The 12,132-nt window shown below is 33.9% G+C and overlaps 1 protein-coding gene across 1 annotated transcript in view; it reads left to right on the forward strand.

Moving 5' to 3' along the window:
* The window catches only part of NBEAL1 (neurobeachin like 1), a 172,243-nt gene that overhangs the window by 96,078 nt on the left and 64,033 nt on the right, over nucleotides 1-12,132 (forward strand). The window contains exons 34-36 of the mRNA XM_019635618.1: nucleotides 746-903; nucleotides 6,624-6,748; nucleotides 7,649-7,785. Coding sequence (XP_019491163.1) covers nucleotides 746-903; nucleotides 6,624-6,748; nucleotides 7,649-7,785 — 420 coding nt within the window. The remainder of the gene's footprint in view (nucleotides 1-745; nucleotides 904-6,623; nucleotides 6,749-7,648; nucleotides 7,786-12,132) is intronic.

Here is a 12,132-nt window from a genome sequence, read left to right on the forward strand (position 1 = left end):
TCACAACAAACTAGGAATAGAACTACCTATATTTCTACAAAAGTCCTACAGCTAACTTGATACTTAAAAGTGAAAAACTGAGTGCTTTCCTGTAAGATAGAGAACTAGACAAGAACGTCTGCTCACCACTTCTGTCACTATTGCTTCTGTAAGTTCTAAGAAATGTAGTAAGAATAGAAAAAGAAAGAAAAAGCATTAACATTGGGAAGAAAGAAATAAAACTATTTGCAGATAACATGATTATGTAAACAATTCTAAGGAATCTACCAAAAATTTCCTATAATTAATGAGTTTAGCACCATTGCAGGACACAAGATCAATATACAAAATTTAATCATATTTCTGTGTGTTAAGCAATGAACAATTGTAAACTGAAATTTTAAAGAATACTATTTACAGTAACTCTAAAAAAGTGAAATACTTAGATACCGGCTTAACAAAGCATGTGTATGATCCATATGCTAAAAACTACAAAATACTGATGAACAAATTAAAGACCGAATAAAAATACGTGTTTATTCCTTAATATAGATTTCTTGTTGCTCAGTTATTAAGTTTTAAAAAATACAAATGGATTATAGCTAGAATCATAGCATGCTCACTAAAGAAAAATAATAGAATAAGAAAATCTTGTTGGTTCCCAGCTTCTTTCCTTTACTACATGATTTTATTGGGTCAAATTTTTAAAATTTAAAATAAACCTGTAAATATATAATTCAGTGACATTATTTATTGTTTCTTGCAGGAGTTTTTTGTGGAGCCCTTTAATCGAAAAGCACGCCAAGAGAACTTGAGATATAATAATATGCTTAAACAACTTAGCAGTCAACAGTTAGCTGCTCTGAGACGCTGGAAGGCAATACAGCTTTATCTTACATGTGAAAGGGGACCTTGGGCTGAAAGGTAGGAGCATACCGGTATCTTTTAGTAAATACTCTTTTTTCTGTAGAACTCTGGTCTAGAACTTTTTAAGCCAATGGCTTCTCCAATCCAATGTAAAAAAACGTTCCAATATACAAAATAATGGGAGGTGGGAGAAATGGTTAAAGGGGGTATACATTTATTTTTTTCTTGAAAATGAATCATGAAGTCATACATCTTTTCTCTGGAATATTGTGCATCCATTAGAATTAGGCTTACAGTTTTTAAAGACATGGAAGAATGCTAATGCAATCATATTAAATTTTTAGATAGATTCATATTATTATATGGGATGTCATCAAGGTATGTAAAAAGCAGAGATTAAGACCAAAAAGAAATACACTTAACTATTACCAGTGATGACCTTTGGAAAACAAGCAAGCAATGGAGGAAAGAAATTACTGGCAGAGATTATAGTCACGAGGCACATACTCATTCAGCTGCAAAATGAATGTTAAAAAGCATATGAATTTTAAAATTCAAGTGAAACTAAGTTCCTTACATATTTTGGATATTAATGCCTTATCAGATATATTATTTGCAGATATCTTCTTGGATTCAATAGGTTGTCTTTCGTTTTGTTGATGGTTTCCTTCACTGTGCAAACACTTTTTAATTTGATGTAGTCCTATTTGTTATTTTTGCTTTTGTTTCCATTGCCCAATGAGACATATCCAAAAAGATACTGCTAAGAGCGATGTCAAAGGGTTTACTGCCTGTGTTTTCTTCTAGGAGTTTTATGGTTTTGAGACTTACATTTAAGTCTTTAATCCATTTTGAGTTTATTTTTGTATATGGTGTAAGAAAGTGGCCGTTTCATTTTTTTGCATTTTTTCCCAACATTACTTATTGAACAGACTGTCTTTACCCCATTGTATATCTTTGCATCCTTTGTGGTAGGTTAATTGGCCGTATAAGCAAGAATTTATTTCTGGGATGTCTATTCTATTTCATTGATCTATATATCTGTTTTTATGCCAGTACCTTGCTGTTTTGATTATTGTAGCTTTATAGTATAGTTTGATGTCAGAGAGAGTGATACCTCCCACTTTGTTCTTTCTCAAAATTTCTTTGACTATTCAGAGTCTTTTGTGTATCAATGTAAATTTTATAACTAGTTGTTTTAATTCTGAAAAGAATGCCATTGGTGTTTTAATAAGGAATGCATTGAATCTGTATATTGTTTTAACTATGTAATATTTAAAAAATAAAATAAAATGTATAAAAAGCAGAGATTAAGACCAAAAAGAAATACACTTAACTATTACCAGTGATGACCTTTGGAAAACAAACAAACAATAAATAAAAAATATAATAAATATAAATATAAAAAATATAATAAAATAAAAAGTATAAGGAACTCATACAACTTAACCCAAAAAAAACAAACATCCCAATTAAAAAATAGGCAGAGAACCTAAATAGATTCTCTCCAAACGGGACATACAGATGGCCAACAGATATATGAAAAGATGCTCAATGTCACTAATCATCAGTGAAATACAAATTAAAACCACAATGAGATATCACCTCACACCTGTGAAAGTGGCTATCATCAATAAATCAACAAACAACAAGGGTTGATGAGGATGTAGAGAAAGGGGAACCTTCATATTACTGTTTGTAGGATTGTAAATTAGTGCAGCCACTATGCAAAACAGTATGGAGTTTCCTAAAAAATTAAAAGTAGAACTGCCATATAATCCAGCAGTTTCACTTCTGGGCATTTATCCAAAGAAAACAAAATCACTAATTCAAAAAGATATATGCATTCCTATGTTCATTGCAGCATTACTGGTAATAGCCAAGATATGGAAGCAACTAGATGTCCATCAATAGATGAATGGATAAAGATGTGGTGTATATATATGTATACATATACATACATATATATATATACACACACATATATATATATATAAAACATTCTACTGTGTGTATATATATTATATATATAATACACATATAACATATACATACACAATAGAATATTATTCAGCAATATAAAAAAAATGAAATCTTGCCATTTGCAACAACCTGGATGGATGTAGAGGGTATTATGCTAAGTGAAATAAGTCATACAGAGAAAGACAAATACCATATGATTTCACTTATATGGGGAATCTAAAAACAGTAGAACAAATGAATAAACAAAACAACAGAAACAGAAACATGGATATAGAGAAGAAGGTGATGGTTGCCAAAGTGGGGAATTGAGGGGATGGGAATTAAAAACATGGCAGAGGGACAAAAATATTAATTAAAAAAAACAAGTGTCTTGCACAGTGAAACACAAAGTTCTTCACAAGTGGATCAAGTGAATCACAGGATCTTATTTGTTTGTAAAAATAAAGTTCCCATTTTATCACATTCAGATTTTTTTTTAAAGTACTCATTAACTACACATTCTGTGAAGCCATTACAGAATAGACTGCACTATAGGCATAGTAGAGATAAGGCTACAAATGTTACTTGGACTCAGCGCTAGGGTTTTATTTACATATCAGTTCTGGGAGATTTTCAGCTACTCTTGGGACCAGATTGCATATGTGTCACTGGGGCCTATTTGTTGGGAAAGGGACAGTGAGGACGTAGGTGAAATATTACCTGGGGCTTTTGCTGTCTCCTCTGGGAAACCGAGTTCAGGCACTGTCAAGGGGAATCATAGTTCTACCCTAAAACAAGCTTCAGATTATTTGTGGGTTGTAAGAGTTCCCCTGAAAATGCCAGCTGCTGGGAACCCCTGTTATTTTTGTCTCTTTAGCACCACTTCCTCCTCCTTCTGGTACTAAAGCCCCTCCTTTTGTGAGGAACCCACTCTAATACAGCCCCCTCTCACTCACCTCATCACAAAGATGTCATAGACTCAAGTCAGGTAATCATTCTTCCCTGAGACCTTGCTGCTGGTGCTGTCAGAGATTATTGTGGCTTTGGGGATCACTGAGCTAGCAGAACGTGAGTCTCGAGCTGTGATTGGCCATCTCACCCCTCACTTTTAGGAGCCAGTCTGAAAGGGTGGAAGAATGATTTCTGGTGGCATTATTTAAGCTTCTGAATCCAACCAGACCAAATGCACTGCTAGGCTTGCAAGTTATGAAAGCTAATCTATATCTTGTGTGCTTATAGCAGTATGAGTTTTGCTTCCTTTACTTACAACCAAAAATATAAAATTGGCTATTATACTGCAGTACCTGAAAGCTATTTCAGATGAAACAGTGAGTGGTATTTCCCAGTGTAGAACTTATTGGAGCTGTCCCCTGGACCTGGTGCTGAAGAAGAAACCATTCTGTGGCCTGCATCTTAGCCCTAGCATAAGAAAGAGAAGGTCCCTATGGCAGGAGTCTCTGGGATGCCCAGCTGCCATGGTAAGTCTACCAATTGGCTTTGTAGTTTCAAGAGAATAAAGAATCATGTCAATTCATTGACAGATGCCAGAAGCATGTAGGAAGTTTTGTTAGTAAGGTGAAGCCCAGTGGCAAAAGACTCTGGCAGTAAGCAAGAAGTCCACAGTTAGCATCAATCTGGAAGCAGAAATCCAACCATACCCAGGATCTGGATTTGAGAGTTTTGTCCCTGAGAAAGAAGATTGGAAAAAAAGTAGGACCTCAATGTTAGAGCAAGGGTTGTGTCAGAGGCCCTGGGTTCAAGTCCCATCTCTGACATCTATAAGCTATATGACTTAGGAAAGTAGCCATTCCTCAGCCTTGGTTATCTCACCTTCAGATTGGGGGTATTGATTATAATGATGGTAATCAAGACACATACCTGAATTGGTTTTAATTTCTACCATTAGAGTTCTTTACTTTCTGAATTGTGTAGTTTATATATGTTTGTCTCCCAAATTCTCTTCCGTACGAAGAGACTTGTGCTTATCTCCTTGTCTCTCAAAAAACAAAAACTTATAAAAGATTGCTTTTAATTAATTTGACTGTCTTTTGTGAATTATAGGTCTGGTATTTTTAGAGCTCTGTGTGTATGTGTTTTTCACCATGGATTTATTTCCTGTCTTTTTACCCTGTGATCTAGAGTTTCTTTTGAATCAGTTTACTTGTGTCTTACTACCTCTATGAGCTAGGGTTAGTGATGCTTTGTGTTTGAATATTTACAGTTGTTTTTTTGTTACTTGATTCCTAAGTCACTCTGTTTTGCTGAATAATACTGTATTGTCTTATGTTTTATTAGATTGTTTTTACAGTCCTTTTTTATTGTGGTAAAATACACATAATACAAAATTTTAACCATTTTAAAATATACAATTGTGTGTCATTAAGAACATTTATAACGTTGTGTAATCATCACCACTGTCCCGCTTCAGAATATTTTCATCACATCCAAAAGAAACCCTGGACTCATTAAGCCATCACTGCCTGTTATTCCCTTCCCCCAGTCCCTTGCCACCACAAATCTGTTTTCTGACTTGATGGATTTGTCTATTCTGGATATTTCATATAAATGGAATCATACAATATGTGGCCTTTTGTGCCTGGCTTCTTTCATTTAGCATACATCAATACTGCTTTCCTTTTTATGGCCTAATAATATTCCATTGTACTGTTCATTCATCAGGTAATGGACATTTATTTGGGTTGTTTTCCTTGTGGCTATTGTGAATATTATTGCTATGAACATTTGTGAACAAGTGTTTGTTTCAACATCTATTTTTAATTATCTTGGATATATATCTACAAGCAGAATTGCTGGGTCATATGGTAATTTTATGTGTTAACTTACTGAGGAATTGCCAAACTGTGTTCGTAGCAGCTGCACCATTTTACATCCCCATCAGCAATGATTGAAGGTTCCAGTTTCTCCACAACCTTACCAATACTTGTCATTTTCCAATTTTTTTTTATGGTCATCCTAGTGGGTATAAAGTGGTATCTTATGATTTTGATATATTTCCCTAATGACTGATGACATTGAGCATCTTTTCATGTACTTACTGGCCAGTTGAATATCTTTGGAGAAATGGAGAGATGTCTGTTTAAGTCCTTTGCCTATTTTTAAATTAGGTTGTTTGATTCTTTGTGGTTGAGTTGTAATAGTTTTTTTAATATTCTCAATAATAGACATTTATTAGATATACTATTTGTAAATATGTAGGTTGTGTTTTCACTTTCTTGACAGTGGCCTTTGGTGCACGTAAGTTTTGTATTTTGAAGTCTAATTTATCTTATCTCTTTCTATTATTACTTGTGTTTTTGATGTTATAGCTGAGAAACTATCCCCAAATCTAAGGTCATGAAGATTTACCCTGTCTTTTGTTTTAAGAGTTTGAACTCTTTTATTTAGAACTTTGATCTATTTGCAATTATGTTATCTTTACTTGTAAATGGTTTTATTTTGAAAATCATATTTGAAATACACTCGTATAGCTAGTGAAGAACTTCCACATAACATTTAAAGATTAAAAGATAGAAGCTGTAACACTGAATGTTTATGTTCAAATCTTATTCCTGATACCTATAAACCATATGTTGTGTTGGGAAAATAATGTAGCCTGTCTCATGTATAAACTGTAGCTACCCATACTCACGTTGGTTGTCTATCAAGGTTGTTTTGGGGTCAATTGAGGTAATGAATGAATGTTTTTATAAAATGGTGTTAAACAAATGTTAAATACCTGATACTTTCTTACTCTTTTTCAGTCTTTGTAACTTTCAGCTAAATAATTTTACTTGTTTACTTATAAATATTCATAGGAAACAAAATCTAATTCACTGGAAACTAGCTAATGTAGAAAATTACTCCCGCATGAGACTTAAATTGGTGCCGAATTATAACTTCAAAACCCATGATGAAGCTAGTGCCTTGAGAGATAATCTAGGTGAGTTCCAAAAGCTATTTGATGAAGATAGTGAAGGTGTTGTTGGGGTTGGTTATTGTTTTTATTGTTTCAAAATGATTTACTCATGAAAGAAGGGTGACCTTTTAGAGTTGACATTTAAATGGTTGTATCTGTTAAATGCTGCTACTTTTGGCCTAAATCTCATATGACCTCCTGTTTCAATTGATTGTAATTTTTCAAACAAAAACAGAATTTAAAACCATAAAAGTATACTATGGTTCATGTGAAATGTGTTGCCCCATATATCCATTATGCTACAGTGAAACTAATGGTCCTTTTCCCTTGGCCTTTTGCTTACCAAGGCAGATGCTAATTAAAATATATTTAGAATTCTTAGCAACTCTTTAGGCCTTTCTTTTATGTGTTCTTACAGAACTCTAGATACTTAGTATCTTAGATGGGCCCATGTGATTTTTTTTTTTTAAGAAAAAAAATGCTTAAAATTACATAGCCATCTGTGTTTCAAAACCGATTTTAGTTTCCACAATTCTTTAGGAAGTCATTCTTTTCTAACCATCTGACTTGAGTTTCTCCTTTTTTGAAGCGAGGTCTGTGAAATACCCCAAAATATTGATTGTTAAGAGCCATTGGCCAGTCATGTGTATACTAAATTATAGTTATTTTACCATAGCCACCTGTATACCTTGTATTCAATGACTAAGTTATAGACAAAATGAGTACCAGTTTTTAAATCTTACTGTTTTAAAGTTATCTTAATATTTTGGCCAATACAGTTGATGCCATAAAATAAATCAAGAGAGCTAAGTACTTTCTTTACTTGTAATACACATTATTATAATATAATTAGCAGTCAGAAATTACAGAACTATAATATGATTTTTCTTCTTTGTGTTTAATATATATTTTGTGTTTAAACAGGTGTCCAACACTCACAACCTTCCAGTGATTCATTGCTTTTGGAAGTAGTGAAACAAGTAAAAGTTAGTGATATGGAGGAGGATAAATTAGACCTTCCTGAAGAGGAAATAACAGCCAGAGTAAATATGTATGTATATGTATTTGAAAGAATTTAAAAGTATTTTGTTCTGAGAAATGGGATTGTAAAATTGTGGAACATTCTTGCTTGAAATTTTAATACTGTATATTTCCAGGATCTAACAGGTAATGCTATCTCAGCTGTTAAGTCTATCAGTGTTAATTTAGATTATTGAGGAAGGCTTCTTAGAACTCTGATAACTTGGAGCTGGCCCTTGAAATTAGAAAATATTTGAGTTGAATGATAATGAAAACATATCAAATTATGAATGTAGCTAAATCTGTTTAGATAGAAAGTATAGCATGAAATATAAACTCTTAAGCAAAAGGAAGAAATTATAAAGATAAAAGCAGAAATTCATGAAAGAGAAAAACAAAACACAAAGATCAATGAAAACTAAAGCTATTTATTAAAAAACAGATAACAAAACAGTAAACATTTAGCCAGACTGGTTGGGAAAGAAAGAAGAACTATAAATTGCCAGTGTTTGGAATAAAGGAGGAGATAATGCTACAAATATTAAAATGATTAAAAAGAAATACTAATGACAACTTTATGCCAATAAATTTGAGAACTCAACTGAAATAGACTAATTCCTTGAAAGATACAAATTACCAAATCTCCCTCAGGAAGAAATATATAACCTGAAGAGCCTTAGATATATTTTTAAATTTTGAATTTATAGTTTAAAATTTCCCCTAAGCAAATATATTTTCATTTCCTTATATCTCTTCTTTATGTTGTTATAATAAATATTAGATCTTCACGTATTTTAAGCCCACAGTACAGTTTTATAGTGTACTATTTTATGCACTTGTCTTTAAATTAGTTAAAGGAAGAAAAGAGAAAACTGTATAACTATACTGTCTTCTATATTTGCTACATAATTACCATACTTAATACACTTTATTTCTTTGTATACATTCAGATTATTATCTGGTGTCATTTCCTTTGAGCCTGAAGGACGTCTTTTACTATTTCTTCTAAGGAAGGTCTGATAGCCACAAATTCTCCCAGGCTTTGTTATTGGTGGAAGTCTTTCCTTTCATTTTTGGCTACTTTTTTGAAGATTGAGATATGTTTTTTGAAAGTTGAGATTTCCATAACGAACTTAGTATTTTAAAGTGTACAATTCATTGGTTTTCAGTATATATTCACATAGTTGTGCAACATCACCACTATCTTGTTCCAGAACATTTCTATCACCCCAAAAGGAAATCTTATACCTTTTAGTAGTTAGTCTCAATTTTCAACATTTTATGTACTTTTTACAGTGTGTGGCCTTTTGTATCTGGCTTATTTCATTCAGTATAATGTTTCCAAGATTCATCCATGTAGTAGCATATTAACAGTACTTCATTCCTTTTTATGGCCAAATAATATTCCATTGTTGAATATCTTTTTGTGTATCCATTCATCAGTTGATGGACATTTAAGTTCCTACTTTTTTACTATTGTGCTTAATACCTTGAATATTCATGTACAAAGGTTTGTGTCAATATTTTTTCAGTTATCTTGGATATATACCTAGGAGTGGACTGGCTGATCATATGGTAATTCTTTGTATAAACCTTTGAGTAATTGTGAAACTGTTTTCACTATGAGTACACAATTTTTCATTACTCTGAATAATGTGTGAGTTCTAATTTCTCCACATCCACCCCAACTCTTGTTATTCTCTGTGTTTTATTTAAATTTATTATACTGTCTTAGAAGATTCAAAGTAGTATCTCAGGATTTTACTTTACATTTTCCTAATGACTAATGATACTGGGCATCTTTACATGTATTTTTTGGCCATTTATATGTCTTTTGGGGGGAACTCTTTATGCAAATCCTTTGTCCATTTTAAATTGGGTTGTCTCTTAATTATAGAGTTGTAAGTCTTCTTTATATAGTCTAGATACAAATCCCTTATCAGATATATGATTTAAAAGTTTCTTCTCTCATTGAATGGGTTTTTTTTTCTCTTGTTGGTATCCTTTGGAGCACAAAAGTTTTAAATTTTGATGAAGCTCCAAGTTCCATTTACCTATTTTTGTCTCAGAGTTTGATATTTTCTCTCTCACATTTAGGTGTTTTGAATTAATTTTTGTATATGACTTGATGTAGGCATCCATATTCATTCTTTTGCATGTGATTATCTATTTTTCTTAGCATAATTGCTTTTTTTTTTAAAGATAGTTTTGCTGGGTTATAGTATTCTTGGTGGTTTTTTCCTTTCAGCATTTTAAATATGGCATCCCACTACCTTTTGGCTTTCATTGTTTCTGGTGAAAAAGGTGCTGTAAATCTTATTATGATATCCTGTATTGTGGTGCTTTTAGGTTATTCTCCCCCCCCCCAAAAGATTTTATTGGGGAGTTGGGGGAGGGGAACAGCGCTGGGGAATCAGGGAAGGCAAACAGACAAGTTGCTGTCCTTTTGTTCTTCAGTCTAGTTGTGGAGGACGTTGCTTCACTGGCCCACGTTGATATTATCATTGCGCTCTTCCCGGGTGAGGCAGATCAGTCTCCAGCCACTGGATGGCTGCTCATGGTGACTCTTAGCAGCTCACGCTGGCTGCCAGCCGCTCATGCCAGCTGCCAGCCACTCACAGTAGCTTCTGGCAGCCCACTGCAGCCTACGCCGTTAGGTTATTCTGTTTTGTCCTTGACTTTATGTCCATGTATAGATAGATATCTTTGTGTTTGTTTTACTTGGAGTTCATTGAGCTTCCTGGATGTATCAATTATTTTTTTTCATATTTGGGAGATTGTTATCTGTTATTTCTTCAAATATATTTTTGGCCCATTTCTTTATCCTGTATTACTAGGACTCCCTTCGCACATATATTGTTTAGCTTGATGGTGACCCTCTGAGGCTCTATCATTGTGCTTGATTCTTTTTTCTCGTTTTCTTCAGATTGGATAATTTCTTTTGACTTATCTTCAAGAGCCTTGCTTCTTCTGCAAGTTCAAATATGCTGTTGAGTCCTTCTGGTGAATTTTTCATTTAGTTATTGTACTGTTTGTTTCCAGAATTTTCCATTTGGTTCCTTTTTAAAAATGTGTATAATTTAAATCTCATTTTTTTTTAAAGATTTTTGTTGGTGGGGAGGGGAGCAGACAAGTTGCTGTCTTTTTGTTCTTCAGTCTAGTTGTGGAGGACGTTGCTTCACTGGCCCAAGTTGGCACCATCATTCGCTCTTCTCGGGTGAGGCAGATCAGTCGCCAGCTTCTGGATGGCTGCTTACGGCGGCTTGAGGGTTGCTCACGCTGGCTGCTGGCTACACACAGTAGCCCATGGCAACCCAGCTTAGCAGGGGCTGCAGCCTATACTGTCGCCGGTGACTCACGGCAACCCAGCTCCAGGTTGAGCTGTTGTTCAGCATCTTAGCTGTAGAGGGCAGTGTTACTAGCCCTCATATGTGGGATCTGAACCGGGGCCCTCTGGCATCCCAAGCCAGCTCTTAACCAATGCACCACTCGGCCGGCCCAATTTAAATCTCTTTTTGATAATCGCTATTTGACTAGAGTTTATTGCCATAATACACTTTTAGTCTTTAAACATAGTTTCCTTTAGTTCTTTTAATGTATTTATCACAGGTACTTTGAAGTTTTTGTCTCTAAGTTGAACATCTGGGGCCCGCCAGAGATAGTTTCTTTTTACTGTTTTTGTGTGTATGACCCATACTTTACTGTTTTTTTGTATGTCACATACTTTTTGTGAAAACTACATTTTAGATCTAAATACTAGCCACTCTGGTTTCTGATCCTTTCCCTCAGTGGTGGTTGCTATTGTTATTTTTGTTTGTTGGTTTAGTGACTTTCCTAGACTAATTCTATGGAATCTGTTCTACTTGCAGTGTCTTTCCAGTGATGTCTGTACTCACTGGGTTTTTGTTTTATTTTGTTTTTAAAGCCTGGCCTACTAGTGGTCCATAGCTTAGTGGTCAGCCAATGATTAGTTTGTGTTTCAGTTTAAATCTCTTGATCCAGTAAGACTGCCACTCTTTGACGGTGGATCTGTGTGTTGCTTAGGGAATGCATTCAAATTAGGTGATTTACACATCTGCCCAGACTTTTCCTTTCCATGTTTGTAAGTCTTCATATTCAGCCAAGAATGAGTAGCTAAGTCTCAAATACACAATTTATGCACATCACTTTGTTTGGATTATAAACTACATATGGGAAATATTTGTTTGGAACTTATTTTAATATTACAGATTGATCAGTTTCAATGTCCTTTGTTGGCATAAGCAGGATTTTTGTTCATGTAATTTTAATAATTTTTAAAGATTTCCTTTATTATTTTCAAGGAACTGGGTTAGGGTAGTTATTTAGGGAGCTATCTTTGAGATATTAGTCAGCCTTTTTTTTTTTTT

Source organism: Hipposideros armiger, unplaced genomic scaffold, assembly GCF_001890085.2.
Source record: "Hipposideros armiger isolate ML-2016 unplaced genomic scaffold, ASM189008v1 scaffold_23, whole genome shotgun sequence".
Lineage (NCBI taxonomy): Eukaryota > Metazoa > Chordata > Mammalia > Chiroptera > Hipposideridae > Hipposideros > Hipposideros armiger.